Source organism: Giraffa tippelskirchi, chromosome 1 (genome assembly GCF_054371585.1).
Source record: "Giraffa tippelskirchi isolate mGirTip1 chromosome 1, T2T-mGirTip1v1.2.pri, whole genome shotgun sequence".
Taxonomy (NCBI): Eukaryota; Metazoa; Chordata; class Mammalia; order Artiodactyla; family Giraffidae; genus Giraffa; species Giraffa tippelskirchi.
In genome coordinates, this window is record NC_137275.1 from 19617020 (window position 1) to 19636141 (window position 19122).

General features: G+C 43.0%; 1 protein-coding gene across 1 annotated transcript in view; it reads left to right on the forward strand.

Moving 5' to 3' along the window:
• The window catches only part of LOC145515391 (uncharacterized), a 674380-nt gene that overhangs the window by 322036 nt on the left and 333222 nt on the right, over positions 1–19122 (forward strand). Inside the window, exon 6 of the mRNA XM_081515667.1 lies at positions 15952–15999. Coding sequence (XP_081371793.1) covers positions 15952–15999 — 48 coding nt within the window. The remainder of the gene's footprint in view (positions 1–15951; positions 16000–19122) is intronic.

Genomic DNA, 19122 nt, shown 5'->3' on the forward strand with positions numbered 1-19122 from the left:
ATCTGAGCAATCAGATAAACTATCACAGTATCACAGTATGTGTGTTCCAGTAACCCATATTTTACTTAATAATGTTCCCAAAGAACAAGAGTAGTGATGCAGGCAATTTGGCTATGCCAAAGAAAAACCAAAGAGGAGAGTGAAAAAGCCAGCTTAAAACTCAATATTAAAAAAACTAAAATCATGGCATCCAGTCCCATCACTTTATGGCAAATAGAAGGGGAAAAGGTGGAAGCAGATCTCTGCTTCAGTATATTTGGCACAGGGGCTTAGCTGCCCTGTGGCATGTGGAAAAAGATTTTCCTTTTTTCGGCTCTGAAACCACTGAGGATGGTGACTGCAGCCATGAAATTAGAAGACGCCTGCTTCTTGGAAGGAAAGCTATGACAAACCAGACAAATGTATTAAAAAGCAAAGATCACTTTGCCAACCAAGGTCTGTATAGCCAAAGCTATGGTTTTTCCAGTAGTCATGTACGGATGTGAGTGTTGGACCATAAAGAAGGCTGAGTGCCATATAATTGATGCTCTTGATCTGTGGTGTTGGAGAAGACTCTTGAGAGTCCCTTGGACTGCAAGGAGATCAAACCAGTCAGTCCTAAGGGAGATCAACCCTGAATATTCATTAGAAGGACTGATACTGAGGCTGAAGCTCCAATACTTCGACCACCTGATGCAAAGAGCTGACTCCTTGAAAAAGACCCTGATGCTGGGAAAGATTGAAGGCAGGAGAAGGGGCAACAGAGGATGAGATGGTTGGATGGCATCACCGATTCAAAGGACATGAGTTTGAGCAAATTCTGGGTGGTAGTAGGGACAGGGGAGGCTGGTGTGCTGCAGTCCATGGGGTCAAAAAGACATGACTTAGTGACTAAAGAACAATAGCTTTTATAAAACATAAAAAGATGTTAGATGTTTGATAGCATGGGGATTCCCTGCTTGTCCAGTGGTTAGGCCTTGGTCCTCTCATTGCTGAGGGCCCAGGTTCAATTCCTTGGTGGGAACTAAGATCCCATAAGCTGCACAGCAGCGTAGACAAAAAAAAAAGAAAGAAGTCTCACCAAACAAAGAATGTCGATAAAGATAAAAACTATTTTTAAAAAATTGATAGCATGATCATTTAAATTCATTTACCTCCCACGGAAATCAAGGTAAAGACTGTTGACTGAAACCCCACCCTCCCCTTCTATGTATTCAGCCTTTCTTTGAGGATAAGTGAGAGGGTCTGAAGAATTGTCACCATCTGGAGCTTAGGGACCATTTCAGACAACTTCTCCATTTTGCAGTGAGAACCTGAGGACCACAGAGAAGAAAGAAATGATATGTCCAAGGTGCTGATCTGTTTTGTGCCCGAGCTGGGAAAAGAACTGAATTTAGGGTACTTGTGTTATACTCATAGCTCAGACAGTAAAGAATCTGTCTGGAGTGCAGGAGACCTGAGTTTGATCCCTCAATCGGAAAGATCCCCTGGAGAAGGAAATGGCAACCAACTCCAGTATTGTTCCCTGGAGAATTCCACAGACAGAGGATCCTGGTGGGCTATAGTCCATGGGGTCACAAAGAATCAGAGACGACTGAGCGACTAACACTTTCACTTTCACTTTAGGGTACTTACTGTAGAGTGAAACCCGCATCACTACTAATGTTAGCAATAAAAAAGCAACATGCAGACGTCCCTGGTCCAGTGGTTAAGAATCCACCTGCCAATGCAAGGGAGACAGGTTTGATCCCCAGTCCAGGAAGATTCCACATGCCACAGGGCAGCTAAGCCCCTGTGCCAAAACTACTGAGCCTGCACACTTAGAGCCCATGCTCTGCAACAAGAGCAGCCACTGCAACGAGAAGCCCACGCATCACAACTTGAGGGTAGCCCCTGCTCACTGCAATTAGAGAAAGCCCACGTGTAGCAACAGAGACCCAGTGTGGCCAAAAATAAACAAAAACAAACAAACAAAAGCAACATGGGTACAATCCAGCCAACTCTCTTAGCTCCTCCCTGGGCCTCTTTAATCCTGCCAGACTTTTCTGTCCAAAACAAATCTGGCTGTGTTATTCCTTCTGTATAAAAGTCTTCAATGACTACACTGCATATGGGGTAAAGTCCAGATTCCTTTGGATAATAAACACATGCCTATTTCTCTGGTCCTGCCTGCCCATTTCCTGCCCCTTGAGATCTGCTTTTTAGACACACTTACCCGTGTGCAGTCCCACACTCACATTCTCACACCTTTTCTCTGTCACATTCTGGAATCCCTGTCCCCCTCCCAGTGCTTACCTATCAGTGGCAGTTCATCATCTGAACTCAGCCCAAGCACCACCACCTCCCTCCCTCTCACACCTTCTCCCTTTGTGTTCTCTTTCTCAGTTCAGTTCAGTCACTCAGTCGTGTCCGACTCTTTGCAACCCCACGGACTGCAGCACGCCAGGCCTCCCTGTCCATCACCAACTCCCAGAGCTTGCTCAAACTCATGTCCATTGAGTCGGTGATGCCATCCAACCATCTCATTCTCTATCGTCTCCTTCTCCTCCCGCCTTCAATCTTTCCCAGCATCAAGGTCTTTTCCAGTGAGTCAGTTCTTCACATCAAGTGGCCAAAGTATTGGAATTTCAGCTTCAGCATCAGCCCTTCCAATGAATATTCAAGACTGATTTCCTTTAGGATTGACTGGTTTGATCTCCTTGCAGTCCAAGGGACTCTCAGAGTGTTCTCCAACACCACAGTTCAAAAGCATCAATTTTTTGGCTCTCAGCCTCCTTTAAGGTCCAACTCTCACATCCATATATGACTACTGGGAAAACCATAGCTTTGACTAGATGGACTTTTATTGGCAAAGTAATGTCTCTGCTTTCTGTTCTCTTTCTAGGAGGTTGCATTTCTCTGTATAATACCTGCCACATTGATTGGAAGTCATTTGCTTATGTGTTTGACTATTTGCCTAGGAGATCCTTGAGTTTAGAGGATGTCTTACTGATTTTTACATTTGAGTGCACAATGCCTGGGATGTCTCAGTGCTCAGTATATGACTGTGGAATTGAGTTGTAACAATAACCGCAAATCCAGCAGTTCTGAGCCCCTAATAGAAAATTTAGATGAGATTGTCCCAGGAGCTCTTTCCAGTTTGAAACTGCTCTATCCTTCCCACCTCTTCTTCACAACCTTATGGAGAAGTTGGCCAGCTCACTATTCTCCAGGGACACCACATGCATTAATTCCTCCCCTGTGCTCTTGTCCGTGGCGTTACCCCTGCCTAGCAAGCCCATCCCCTTTGTTTATCTAGAAGTTGTTGAAGCTGCCAGTATGTCTTTCATGGTGCTGGACTCTGATGTTTCCCTGTCCAAATAGGACTCTGCTATTCCAGGTCCCCTTAGTCCTATTCTCACTTGCCTCTTCTAACTAATGGGCTCAGCCCTCTTTGTCACTTTACCGCTTCATGTAGGTACTGCATGTTTGATATTTAATATTAACTACTCGTTTATGCTTAATTTTCATTCTGGGACTGTTCACATACCTATTCAACTATGTTACAAGACTCTTGAGGGCAGGAACTGTACTGTATAATAACTGTATATTAGGAAGTGCCTTAATAAATGTTGACCAGTGATTGAGAGCACTCAGGGGACTTTTTCATGGTGAGGCTGTGTTCTAGCTCCTGGATTCAGCAGAGTGTGTTAATCACGGAGGCAGGTCAGCCTGGCTGTGATCAGGGGTTGTAGAATTAAAGGGTGACTTTCTGAAGCATGGCTCAGATGGTAAAGAATCTGCCTACAATGTGGGAGACCTGAGTTCGATCCCTGGGTCAGGAAGATCCTCTGGAGAAGGGAATGGCTATCTACTCCAATATTGCCTGGAAAATTCCATGGACTGAAAAGCCTGGCAAACTACAGTCCATAGAGTCACAAAGAGTCTGATACAACTGAGTGACTAACACTTTTACTTTCAGAGGCATAAGTGCCCATGCTATTAAAATTAAATGTCTCCCAGATGGAAAAACTAGATCATGTAAAGATTTACCCAATTTGCAGTGATTTATGGACTTAATACAGTAGCAATCAAAATCTGACTGGGATGGAAAGAAGAGTTTATCTGAAAGAATAGTCAGAATTTACAAAGGAAATTCTGAAAAAGTACCTTTTGAAAGGCTATCCCTATCAGATATTAAAGCACAAAAAATTGTAGTAGTTAAAATATTTTTGTATTCATCATGTGTCTCAGATGGTAAAGAATCTGCCTGTAATGCAGGACACTGGGTTCAATTCCTGGATTGGGAAGATTCTGTGGAGAAGGGAATGGCAACCCACTCCAGTATTCTTGCCTGGAGAATTCTATGGTCAAAGGAGCCTGGCGGGCTATATAGTCCATAGAGTCTCAAAGAGTTGGACATGACTGAGCGACTAACACTTTTACTTTCCACAGGTTGAAAAATATATCGTTCTATGGTTGTTGTGTGTATGTATGTATTATACTTTAATGCATATGTAAAAAAATGCCTGAAGCTAGTCTCATCTTATTCTCAGATCTTCACTGAAGCAATGGTGGGAAAAAAACCTTAATATGCCGTTACCTTTCCCCTTCCTAGGGACAGCAGAGGAAGGAAGCAGATTAACAAAGACAAGGCATTGGAAGTATTTCAAAAAACCATGACTCTTTCACATGAAAAATTTAATTATGTGATTTAAGAGATAAAACTGTGGCAAAGGATAGCTTTCTTTCTTAAAAATATTGTTAAGTTGACTAGTTAGCAATTTGGGGGCAGGGATTAATGTAAACTATCTAGTAAAATAAATACCAAATAAAAAGTATACAAAGAAAAAGTAAATATTAAAAACGTAGATCACAGTCTAGCATGAAGAAAATAACCTGAAGATGTATTGAACTTTAGAAGGGGGTTATTTTACATGTTTGGGGTATAGAAAGGGCTTGGTGATGACTTTGTAGCAGATAGAGATGTCTAGTTACTGTCTTGACTGTCCGGCACTGTGTCCCCAAGAGCATCTGCCACAAAGTGGGTTCAGTAACTACATGCAGAATGTAGGGACATTTGGATGCCTGAATGAATGTGTAGACCCTTCAGTGTGATGAGCTATGAGAGTTCTCAGCGTGCCTGTTTTGACTGCCTTTGCACCTTGGAGAAGGAAATGGCAACCCACTCCAGTATTCTTGCCTGGAGAATCCCAGGGATGGTGGAGCCTGGAGGCTGCCGTCTGTGGGGTCACACAGAGTCAGACACGACTGAAGCGACTTAGCAGCACCTTGGAGAGAGGAGGGGAAGAGACCTTGGGCATCACTTCTGACACTCCAGCTATGCTAGTCTTCACGCTCTATGGGAAGAGGATGCAGGGGAGGATGAGATCTCGGAATCAAAAAATAAAAAGATAAAGCTCTTTCAAGGATGTAGGATGACCAGGAAATGCATTGACGGATGAGGTAAATTTCTAAATGCTCTTTGCGTGTGCACTCAGTCGTGTCCGGCTCTTTGCAACCCCATGGACCGAAGCCCACCAGGCTTTTCTGCCCATGGAATTTTCCAGGCCACAGTACTGGAGTGGATTGCCATTTCCTCCTCCAGGAGATCTTCCTGACCCAGGGATCCAAGCTAAATCTCCTGCATTGGCCGACAGATTCTTTACTACTACGCCACCTGGGACATCCCTTAATGCTCTTTAAGTAATCTTTTTTTAAATGTTATTTACATTTTCACTTCACTTAGTTTCTTTTATTCTCTAAACGCTTTCTTCTTTTCTCCCTCTTCCTTGCAAATTTATAAGTGAAGATACTTTTATATTTTTAGGAGTTTCCCATAATCCTTAAGTAATCTTAATCCTCTTCTGCTTTTTGTTGTGTCAAATAAAATGGTGGCCTCTCCGGCTCATGTCCCCTTTTCTGACTAAAATAGCTAATAGAGAGTTGCAAACTGAAAAAGGCAGTCCTTCATCTGGATTTTTGTCAGTTTCATGAATAACTGCTTGCTTTGTGCCTTCAGAGAGCAAGAGAGAAGAAGACAGACGTAATCCTTGCTTTGAAGTTTATTGTGTGAAAATAACTGGTCTTTATTAGTATTTTCCTTGTGGCATTGTGTTTTCAGAGAATGCTCAAGATTAGACTTCAGCACATTAATTAGCTTACGAAACATGAATCCAGAATACATTACAGTCATTTGTCTTGGCCTTGTTCGTGCACTGCGTTCACCATTGTTTTATTTTTGAGCACGGCTTCTTCTTTCCTTCTTGTCTGTGGAGTTATTAATAGTAATAGGAGCTTCCCGGCTTCAGTGAGCAGTGTGCCTGAGAGGAATGTTTGAAAGAGATAGGAAGGAGTCATGTCCCAAGTAATTTGTATGCTGGGCAGTGCCACTCCTTAGAAACCCTGTCGTTTGTAGCTGACGTGGTTCCTGATAAGGCTGGCATGGAGGGTGAACCATGGCAACCAGGGGAGAAACTGACCCTTAGAACTAAAGGCCACCCCCACCCGCCACCTCCCACTACCGCCCTCCATCCTAGGTCTAGACAGCTGCTAACAGTGAGCCAGGTCAATGCACCAGCTGGCAGTGGGGAGAAAGAGCAGGCAGGTAGGCATGCCATGGCGCCCAGGCAGTCATGGGCAATCCTAGAAGAAGGTGTGAATGCAGAGAGCAGACAGCAGGGCACATGGGATGTGACTGCATGTCATGCTTAGGAAGGGCAGCCATTAGAAGCAACACAAATGTCCATTAACAGATGAGTGTACAGACAAAACGTGATATAGACATACAATGGAATATTACTCAGCCTTAAAAAGGAAAGCAATCCTGACATACGCTACAATATGGATGGACCTTGAGGACATTATACTAAGTGAAATAAACCAGTCACACACACACACACATTCACAAATCAGTGTATCTATGGTTCCACTTATATGTTTCCTAGATCAGTCAGATTCATAGATAGAGAAAGTAGAATAGTAGTGGTTTCCATGGGCTGGGGAATTGGGGAAGGAGGAGTTATTTACCAGGGGTGGAGCTTCAGTTTTGCAAGATGAGAAAGTTCAGGAGATCAGATGCACAACAGTGTGGAGGCACTTAACATTACTGAACTGTACACTTACAAATGGCTACCATGGTAAATTTTGTTACGCATGTTTTGTGTTTTATTTTCTGTTGTGTTATTCGGTTTACAAATTGAGAAGAAATCAGAGATGATCTAAAGGGAAAAAAGGAAGGCAGCTTTGAAGAAGAGCCACCTGAGTTCAAATCCTGGCACAGACACTGACTAGATGGGTGCGTGTGTGTGTGCTAAGTCTCTCAGTTGGGTCTGACTCTTTGTGACCCCCCCCCATGGACTGTAGCCCCCCAGGATCCCCTGTCCATGAGATTCTCCAGGCAAGAATACTGGAGTGTGTTGCCATGCCCTCTTCCAGGGCATCTTCCTGACCGAGGGATCGAACCCGTGTCTCTTGCATTGCGGCAGATTCTTTACTGCTGAACCTCCTGGGAAGCCTGACTAGATGGGTGCCTTTGGGCGAATAAGGTAATCTCTCTGAGCTTTTTTTTTTTTTTGCCTATGGGACTGACAATAATAGTACCTGTACTATAGGATTTGTTGTGAGAATTAAGTGACATACTATATGAAAAGCCCATCTCACTTGAAGAATACAACGGTGTTACTTTTCACCATGATTATCAGAATAGTATGTGACATTATAAGTGTACAGGCAGCCAGCTTTCTTTAGGATGTCTATGAGCATTCTGAGGGAATAGGGGCCAAGATACTAGTTTCAGGTTGAGGGCTATGACTTCAGTTCATAGTGGGTCCTAAGGAACAAGGTGTGACCCCAGAGTTAGCAAATATTCATGGAGTACATGCTAGGGGCTGAGTTCTGCTCAAAGTGTAGAAAGACAGTAATATAATATCATTCACAGTATGGTGGGTGTATTGTCAAATTATTAAGGGAAAAATCCAGTTATATGAATGAACTATGATACCTAATAAAGACTTAGTATTAGATATATTGCAGAACCTCAGTCAGTTATTATCAAATTATACCACAATACAAAAAATAGATTAAAAACGAAGGTAATGCTATTTATTAAGACTTTACCAATTGCTAGTGACATAAATCCCAATTGAAACTCGCTTGAACACATAATTTAATTATTGCTTTACATAGTGAAAATCTGGTTGTATATATCTGGCTTCAGGCATGGCTGGACCCAGATGTTCCCATGATATTGGAAATCTGTCTCTTGGCAGCTCTTGACACTGCCTATTGCTGTATTGGCATTTTTCTTAGGCAGTTCTTTGTGATGGGGGTAACATGGCCACTAATGCCCTTTATCAAGTTAATACTCGTGTTCTTCCTCTTGCTGTTTCTTTTCTTCTTTCTGTCTTTTCCTTTCCGTTGCTGAACCATTCCGCTCAAAAACCATTAACTGAGATTGAACAAGCTAAGAGACTTCACTGGGGGCGGGGGTGAGAAGCCGAGATGGTGCAGAGCAGGGCGTTGAACCCAGTAGGGGCGAAGAGGGCATCCCAGAGGGAGAGTGGTCTGTGCAGGATGTTAGAGTCCAAGGGGGTTAACAGGAGCATCCAGTAGGAGGGCTGATCAGTGTATTGTGTCAAAGCCTGTGTGGGGTGAGGAGGCGTTCACCCACTTCAGGTGCTGGAGATCAGGTGGGACGAGGAGGACGTCCAGATGGAGAATGGTCTGGCCCGGAGTGTTGGGACCCAGGTGGATGAGGAGGGTGTCTGTGGGTGTAGGTGGCCCAGGGTGAGGTGTCAGCCCCTCAGGAGGCTCTCCCTGTGGGGGACAGTCAGCACCAGGAGAGGGTCTGGGCCCAGACAGAGCAAGAGAGAAATGTGGTACAAATATGGAAAGGGAAAAAAGTAAAATCAACTCTGTGGCAGTGGATTTGGAGGTACTGGTGTGAATTCATGATTTTCTTGCTGTGGATGGACAGGTAGATGGATGGATGAATAGATAGATGGAAAGAGATGTAAAGTATAAATATAAATGTGTGTCTCTGCAGTAGGTATTGCTTTTTAAATGTATATATTCGATGGCTTCTAAATACCATTCTCCACTGAAAGGACCCAGGGGTCCTTGGAGAAATGGCTGATTGAAGAATGGGGGTGGGGAAGGCACAAGCTGAGCCTGCAGCATTTTGTACATGAAAGTGAGGAAGCCCTCAAAGCATGAGAAGTGCATGTCCGAAGGACTCAGAAGCAGTTTGAGGAGCCCCGCTGGCCACATCTGGGACCATTTGAGCTTTAATATAAAGAGCATGCATGCTGAGTCGCTCAGTTGTGTTTGACTCTTTGTGCCCCATGGACTGTAGCCCTCCAGGCTCCTCTGTCCATGGGATTCTCCAGGCAGGAATACTGGAGTGGGTTGCCATTTCCTCCTCCAGGGGGTTTTCCTAACCCCAGGATGGAACCTGTGTCTCCTGCATTGGTAGGTGGATTCTTTACCACTGAGCTACTTGGGAAGCCCCTGGAGGCTGATACCCACTAAAACAGGCAACCGTGAGTTCAAACTGACACACACTGAACATTGATGAAGAACTTTGAAGAATGGACACATATGTAATCTCACCACATACGTAGTTTCACCACAAAATACTTATTTATGATGAAGGGAAAAGGCACGGGAAGGTGGCATTTCCTAAAGAGGGGCTGAAGTGCTGATGCTCAAGATGTTACGGGGAGGCTAACCTCTACAGAGGCTAAGTCCCCTGTCCTCTGGCTTCCATCCTGTTTTGTGACAGGTGCTGGGAGGGGGGTGGGCTTCTCTGCCTCTTTGCCAGCTGGGTTGCCCTGTGGAAGCCGCAGTGCTCCCTGTGGTGACCTCGCCTAGGATACAGCTCTCCCTGAGGTCAGTGGTGATAGTTACTAACCACTGATGTTAGCCGAGGTGCATCCCCAGTCTTATTACTGGTTTCCCTTGATCCTCTCTACACCTCTGTGCAACTCTCTTTAGGGTGCCCTCTGTTTCCTGCTGGGATCCCCATTGATACAGTGATAAGGCACTGTTATCAGAGAGACAGACAGACAGAGGTCCAGCAGCAACTGATGCTGACTCACCACTACAGGGGTGAGGTCCACAGATGAGGCTGAATTCACAGCCATCCAGTGACCCAAAGTGTGGGAAGAGAATAAGATCAGAGACAGGGACTCTAGAAGGACCTGACAGCAGCTCAGTGACCAGAGAGGAATTTGGTCCCAGTTATTTATACCAGAAAGGAAAGATGCCTCACTTTTCTGTTGAAGAGTCAGAAATTTCCCCTCTTCCTCAGTTAAGGAGGTGCTGGCCCCACGCTATGAAGAACTGCAGTTCAGAAAGTCATAGGCCTTTTGAATTCAGCTGTCTGCCTGATTTCTTCCAAAGATAACTAGATTAAAAAGCAATGCACAGGTCGAGGCAATATCTTCTTTCAGTACTCTGCAGTCTTGACTGCATGGTTATCACCTGACAAATCAGTAAGGGCCAGACACTCTTATGTCTGGAACCTCTCCGTTTCGGCCATCTCTTCTCTTGTATTCTGGAAGGCAGGCACAGACAAGGACACGAAGTGGAAGGCTTTCTTATGTCACATCAGCTCAGAGGTGTCCCTTGTTCCAGCCTCTGAACACGGGGTGACACTTCTGGGTACAGCCTGCTAAGAGAGTCAGCTAGTACTCACGTGACTTATTAGGTTGCTAATCACCCCATTTGCAGACCGAGCCCATAAAATTAGCCTGAAGCTCCAATTAAGGGCACTCAGACCAGAGCCCATGTTTAAGAATCCTCCCTTGTCAGTTTCATCCTGGGGTTTAAATTGAATTCTTCATGTTGGTAGAGAAAGCTGAAACATGTCCTAATTCTGCTAAAAGTAGCAGAGAAAAGAGGCCCTTTTCCGAGGTAGACAGATCACTGGTGGGCCACGGGGGTGGTATGTACTGGGAGAGGTCACTTCAATTCCCTTCTGGTTTCTAATCAAGTCCTGTGTGTTATATACTTGATCACAACTGCAGACTTAGATGTCAGAATGCCCATTTTCCTAACCAGGTCTGGAGAACATAATCACATTCACCTTTTGCTATTTTCAACTTTGGAGTAACTTACAGAACCCACGGGTTTAATGAACACCAACTTATAAGAGTTCAAGTCAGAATCCCAGGACAGCGTGGTGTCATTTAACTATAGAGGAAAATCATGGGTTTCTGTTATGTTTTCTTCACCTGCTACTGCCTCTTTTTTATGTACATTGTGTGCAGTAAGGGTGGAGGCTTAGCCTGATGTATAGGCTACTTTTAAATGTCTTGAAGACTATAATAAAATACCATGCAGGCGTCCTCCGAGTTAGTACACCTGATTTGTGTGCCTGTGTTGCGGATGTGTTGCTAGTTAGGTAATAACCTTCCTCATCCCGCCTCACCACAAAGCTGCTTTGCTCTCTTCCCTTTTTACCATTTGCTGCCTCTAGAGAACATCTTGGGTTTCTTGGTCACGGATGCTAGCCCAAGTCTGACTTGGATGAATTTCTGATCTATTACCCTTTCCCTACAACTTCCTTTCTTTCTCTTGAAACAATTATTTGTCAGCACAGTTTCTGGGTATTCTCTGATTTTTGCTACTCTAGACTGTTCTAAATTCTTCCTTGGGCATTTATTCTCATATAAATAGTACAGTGACTGCATGTGCTAAATCGCTTCAGTTATGTCCATCTCTGCGACCCTATGGACTTTAACCCGCCAGGCTCCTCTGTCCATGGGATTTTCCAAGCAAGAATACTGGCGTGGGTTGCCATTTTCTACTCCAGGGGATCTTCCTGACCCACAGTATACAATTTGTTTTCTTTATTGAACTTGCAGAGCATTTCGATTATATCAGAGGTTAAACAGGCCTTTGTGTTATAGCCTATAAAATTACTTCTAAGGGGTAAATAAGCTCTGAGTCCTCAACACCTAACTAAAGAAAGAAATTTTTAGAAGGTCAGACGTTTTTAAGTGGGGACTGAATGTATAGCATGATCTGTACCATGCAGGTGATATTTTATCAGGCCCAACCTCCATTCTGCCTAGATAAGACATTTACCAAGAGAGATCAAAGAACTCATTTAATGTCAAATGAAAATGTTATTTCTCTGGAATTGGATTGGCTTTTGTATTAGTCAGTGTTCTCCAGACAAACAGAAGCAGTAGGAAATATGTATGTATATATTAAAAATTATATCTGTATATATAGATATATGTATCTACATATACACATGTACATAATTCCTCACAAGCAGGAGGAGATGAGCATCCCAACTCAAGAAGATAGGGAATTTGCTTTTCCTTAGCCTTTGGTCCCATTTGAGGCCCCAGTGGGTAGGATGGTGCCCACCCATACTGATGAAAATGGATCTCGTTTTTTAGTCTGTTGAATCAAGTGCTAGTAATCTCTTCCAGAAACATTCTTATAGACTTACCCAGAAATGATGTTTTACCTGCTATCTGGGCATCCCTTGGCCCAGTCAAACTGACATAAAATTACCCATCACAGCTTTTTATTCCTTTTATAAATGGAAGTCTTGTGCTTTGGGTCATGTCTGCTATTACGACTTTGAGTTCAGTACAAAGGCCACATTCAGGGATGTTTATGGCATTTATGATAATATAGAAACCCAACCACATTTCTAAAAATAGAAATAAACACAGATTTTTTTGTGCTTATGTTTATAAAATGGAGAGGTTAAAGAATTGTTGTAGATCTGCTTTTGGACTAGTTTGAATAATTTACCAACATTCAGCCTGTTTCAATTATCCTGGCCCACCCCCTGGTTCAATCAAATTAAGAATTTTAACATCAGACATTTAAAAGAGAAAGGGAAAGAGGTTCATTTATTTGTATTCTTCAAAGAGAAAGAGAGAGGGAGAGGGATTTAACACCATTTTCCGTATTTTCCTACTTCTCGCCCCAAGTTATCACCATTCTTGGCAGGCAAGTGGTCCATGTATCTATTTGAATTTCCTTAGCTGCTTGTTAACATGCACATTACTGGGAGCCACTCCAGACCTCCTGACCTGAAATTTCTGGAGTTGGGTTTCAGCAAATTGCATAGTTAAGAGCCCCCTGAATGATCTTTGTGAACTCTAAAGTTTGAGAACTACTGGTCCAGACATTCTTCCTTAGGGTGTTTGTGGTTGACTAGGAATGTGATGATAATGATCCCTTTTGATTCAGGACTTGGTTTTGCTGGACCTCCATTTTTGGATTCTTGACTTTTTTGGGGTAGATTTGTCAGGGTCTATATAATATCAGTTTGCTAGGGTTACAAAGCAAAATACCACAGGCTGGGTGGTTTAGACAACAGAAATTTATTTTCTTACATCTCTGGAGGCTAGAAACCCAAGAACAAGGTGTCAGCAGAACTGGTTTCTGGTGAGATCTCTTTCTTTGGCTTAAAGATGTTATCTTCTTTGTCTTCACTTCATTTCTCCTCTATGCATGTGTGTTGTCTGTGTCTTAATCTCTTCATCTTATAGGAATGCCAGGCACATTGGGTTGTTTTTCATTGTTTAGTTGCTAAGTTGTGTCTGACTCTTTGCAACCCCCGTGAACTGAAGCACTCCAGCTCCTCTGTCCTTCACCATCTCCTGGAGTTTGCTTAAGCTCATGTCCATTGAGTCTGTGATGCCATCCAACCATCTCATCCTCTGTTGCCCTCTTCTCCTCCTGCCGTCTGTCTTTCCCAGCATCAGGGTATTTTCCAGTGAATCGGCTCTTCACATCAGGTGGCCAAAGTATTAGAGCTTCAGCTTCAGCGTCATCCTTCTGATGAATATTCAGGGTTGATTACCTTTAGGATTGACTGGTTTGATCTTGCTGTCTTTGGACTTTACCTTCACCACCAGACACACCCACAGCTGAGCATCGTTTCCACATTGGCCCAACTCTCTTTCTGGAGCTATTTCTCTGCTCTTCCCTGGTAGCATATTGGACACCTACCAACCTGGGGGGCTCATCTTCTGGTGTTGTATCTTTTTTGCTTTTTCGTACTGTTATTGGGTTAGACCTACTCATAGAACCTCGTTTTACCTTATATACCTCTTCATAGGACCTACCTCGAAATATGGTCACAGTCTGAGGTGTTGGGAGTTAGGAATTCAGCATATTAATTCTGGGAGGAAACAATCCAGCGCATAACAGAAGGAAGTATACTCCTGATTGACCTCTTGGTCTCTCTTCTAAGGCAGCAGAAAGGAGGTAGGGACAATGACACCTTGCTTTTCACTGGCTTTGTTCCTGCTAAGTTCCATTTTTTTTGAATGTCTAGTTACTTTGAGAGTCTAATTACCACTGGCTTAAGTGCTTTAAATGACCAAGAGTGGCAGTTGTCAAAGGAAATATGAGAAGTCAAAACTCTTTCTTTGCTTTTTTTTTTTTTTTTTTTACTGAGCAACATCTGCACTGATAGTGCAAGAGCCACGGTAACGAAAACTGTTGATACTTTAGCGTGGATTAAGGCAGTAGCACCAAGCTGTACTGGTAGTCATTATAATTTCACCATTGTGCATCTGTATTGCAGGAAATAAAATACCAGTCTCACTTAAAAATACCCTTGATGAAATAGGGAAAATTATTAGGTTGACTAAATTTCAACCTTTGAAATTTTAGTATCATCTTCTTAGTATTTTATGTGACATAATGGAATGCGTGTATAAAGCATTTCTACTGCATATAAACATTCAGTGACTGTTTGGAAGAAAAGCACTTCTGTGATTGAATTGTGAGCCAAACTCGCCTCTGTTTTCATAAAACACCATTTTAACTTCAAAGGATAAGTGATAGGTGAACTATGCTTATTCAGACTCACGTAGCTGGTAGACATGTTCACAAAAATAAGTCAAGTGAGCCTGTCACTTCAAGAAAAGCAACTGACAGTATTTGTTGCTCATAATAAAATTCAAAGCTTTCAAGTGAAAATTAGAATTTTGGAAAACTTGTATCTGTTACTGTGAGCTTGATAGCTTACCAAGAGTTTATGATTTTTCTGGTGACTGTGTGTGTGTGTGTGCGTGTGTGCACACTCAGTTGTGTCTGACTGTTTACAATCCCATAGACTGTAGCCCTCCAGGCTCCTCTGTCCATGGGATTCTTCAGGAAGAATACTGGAGTGGGTTGCCATTTCCTACTCAAGGGGATCTTCCTGACCCAGGGATGTAACCCGAGTCTCTCATGTCTCCTGCATTGGCAGGTGGGTTCTTTACCACTAATGCTACCTGAGAAGTCCAATGTATTCATTATCTGAATGCTGAACATAGTAAGCTTGAAAAATTCTCTACCAAAATATTCTTAATCAATGGTTGTTTTACCTTTCTAATTGCAAGTAAGATTAGATAATCATGAACAAACTGGAAAATAAAAAAATCCCTCTATAAGAACTAATTGTTTTGAGAGCTTTGTTTCCATCTACTTAGAATTCATTTAAATTAGCAGAGATTAGAATCTGTCCTATTGAAATGCTCTTGGAAATCTTGCCATAAATGTCCCCTTCTCTTCATTCTGCCTCTGTTTTCTCTTTTTCTAATATTTATAGAGCCTTTTTTTCTCTTTTCTCCTGCATTTTTCCTTTCCTCTTCTCTTATTCATTTCCCCTCCTTTTTCTTTACCTTATTATAACTGGAAGTATTTCCTCATGTGTTGCAGTTTTCAGTTTCTCTCCACGTCCTCTAGGAGAGATGCTGAGTCGGTACATATGAGGCAGGCATTGACAAAGTGTGGGCGCATCTTTGCCATCTCAGCTCCAGGACTTAAACAGTCTTCCATTCAATATGCAAAACTCCACACTGGAGTCTTTGCTTGGCTTCTATTCTTAGATTTCTAGAGGCTGCAAAGGAAGGTCGGGGAAAGGATTTTAACTGAAAATGTATACCTTCTAGAAGTGACTTCAGAATCAGTTCTACCATTATATTGTGTTCTTTATAAATTTCTTTCTCTTTTTTCCTCTAGTCCACAAGTCACTCCCGAGTTGGCCTGAAAGCAAGCACCAAGCAAAAGGTATGTTTTGTCCTCTGCATTTTTCCTTTCAAAAATAATTATTTTGGTGAGTGCTTATATATAGTTTTCCTGTAAAGAGTGACTTGTTTTTGGAAGACAGGGGTATACCCAGAAACAAAGTGTTTTTGATTTTCATTTACTTTGCCTCCATAATAGCAAAACTGAAATTGGAGAGAGATCCTTGAAATGAAATGGAATGAGAGTTAATCTAGATAACCAGTGACAGAAGCTCAGAATTTTCCATGGCTTACAAACAATTCTGAAACAATTCTGAAAGCAAGGTCAGAAGGTACACTCCCAGGTTCAGCTCTTATATTTTCTTAGCCCTTCACAGTGAAGGAATTTGTTCCTGTCTCAGTCCATATTTTTACTAAACTTCGTTCTCTCAGCATCTGCTATGCAGAATGACCCTCACCTATGACCTGTGTTGAATTGGCTAAATCATGAGCTCAGAGTCAGAAAGAATTGGGCTCAATTCCTGAATCTGTCACTTTACTACTTATGTGACCTTGGACACATTTGTATGAAGATGATTGTATCTCGTAACATAGTATATTTTAACAATAAAATGAGATAATATATGTGAAAATACTGACAACCCAGTGCCTAGCACAAAATAGATACACCATGATTTTTTAAATTACACAATATATCATTGATATTTTCAATGTACAAAACAATAGAAAATTTGAAATTCCAAAATTTTAATCCTTGAATGCACACACGTTGTGTTTAAATTAAGCTCATTGCCGGTGACACGTAGGACAATGATGTAAATAGGTGTATGAGGATTTGGAGAAGTTTGTGCTAAAAAATTATTCTTCTAGTGTAGACATTTGCACTGTTTGGATAACTTGCCAAACCTCTCATGATAATGGATATCTTAGCTCAGAGGACCTTTCTTGATGTCAGTTGTGAGAGGAAAGAAACACCTGAGCGGTGTTTAAGCATGTTAAAAGAGGTGACTTCTAGGAAAGCACTAAGCCCAGTGCCTGAGCAGATTGTAGCTTCATTTAGTAGAGAAACATCATGTTGACCGGAAAGAAGATGGGCAGACCTGGGCTCTAACCCAGGTTCAACACTTTCCAGAAAGTGAGAGCTGACCTCAATATGGCCAGTCCTGTGCTCCAGATAGTTATGAGCACTTTACAAGGACCAATTCATTCAATACTCTAGGTAGGTGTTCTTGTGTCCCTCGGGGTTGGTCAAGAGAGTAAATCATACCAATAATTTGAACAGAGAGAATTTGATGTGAAGAACTGTTAATCGGTTATTAAGTTGTCAACTAAATAATGGAAAGAATGAAAAGAGAACTCTAAGGCAGTGATCCCTCAACCTTTTTGACACTAGGGACTGGTTTCATGGAAGGCAGTTTTTCTGTGGGTTGAGGTGAGGGGGATGGTTTTGGGATGATTCAAGGGCATTACATTCATTGTGTATGTTATGTACATATTATTATTACATTGTGATATATAAGGAAATAATTGTACAACTCACCATAATGCACAATCAGTGGGAGCCCTAAGCTTGTTTTCCTGAGACTTGATGGTCCCATCTGGGGGTGATGGGAGACAGTGACACCTGAGGTGACCAGATCCCTCTCATGCACAGTTCACAGTAGGGCTCACGCTCCAGTGAGAATCTAATGCCATCGCTGCTCGGGTGGTAATGTGAGTGATGGACGGGTGTAAATACAGATGAGCTTCACGCACTTGCCCACCTCTCACCTCCTGCTGTGCAGCCTGGTTCCTAACAGACCACAGAGCAGTACCAGTCCCTGGTCCAGGGCTTGGGGACCACTGTTCTAAGCTATAGGGTGGGAGTAGCAGTTCTAGGAGGCAGCTACCACCCCCAGGGCTGAGGGAACAAAGGAGAGAGTGGGGATTACTTACACTTCTCACGTCCTTAGAGGAAGGTCCCCACAGAGCTGAAATGCAGGCCTCTGAGGAGAGGGTGCTGGCAGCAGGCTCTGAGGCTGATTCTATAAGAACCCTACAAACCGGATTCAGTGGCTCCACAGGAAGGAGAAAAGGGTGGGACCCCTGAGTGAGTGCCTTCTTGCTCCTGTATCTCTATGCCCCTCTCTAGAGCCCCCTACCGATAGAGCTAAAAAGAAGTGAAAGTGAAAGTCGCTCAGTCCTGTCCGACTCTTTGAGACCCCGTGGACTATACAGTCCATGGAATTCTCCAGGCCAGAATACTGGAGTGGGTAGCCTTTCCCTTCTCCTGGGGATCTTCCCAACCCAGGGATTGAACCCAGGTCTCCCGCATTGCAGGAGAATTCTTTACCAGCTGAGCCACAAGGGACACCCGTCAAAAAGAAACCAGCTGACTAAGCAGGGATTTGTTCTGCAGAGTCCCAGCTTAGCATCATAAACTGGTTACAGAAAGATGCGTTTGGCCATGAGAGACTGGTACACTTAGTAGCTCCGATTTGTAGATGAGGAAACTGAGACACAAGTGTGTTATGCTGTGTTTACCCAGTGCTATAGTCTGAATGTTTTCATCCTCACTCCAAATTCAAATCCTAGCCTCCAAAGAGGATGTTATTAGGAGGTGGGGTCTTTGGGAGGTGCTCAAGTCAGGAGGGTAGGGCTCTGATGAGTGGAATTAATGCTTTTTTATTTTTTATTTTTATTTTTTTTTCCCCTCCCCTAATTAATGCTTTTTTAAAAGAGACCCTTCCACCATGTAAAGACACAGTGGGAAGTCCGCAACCCTCACCTGAGCACGCTGGTACCCTGATCTCAGGTTCCAGCCTCCAGAACTGTGAGAAAAAAAATTTCTGCTGTTTAGAAGCCACGTAGTCTATGGCATTTTGTTATAGCAGCTTGAATGGACTAAGACACCCATCTAGCAATTTAAACCTAGACAGCCTGGCTCCAAAGTGCATGCTCTCAGGGCCTTTCTGCTCTTGAGTGTTCTATAGAGTGGAAAAGAGAGCCTGGGACCGGCAGGGCCTTGCTGTGTTGTTGTTTAGTCACTCAGTCTTGTCTGACTCTTTGAGACCCCATGGACTATAGCACACGAGTCTCCCCTCTCCTTCAGCTTCTCCCGGGGCTTGCTCAAACTCATGTCCATTGAGTCAGTGATGCTATCCAACCATCTCATCCTCTGTCTTCT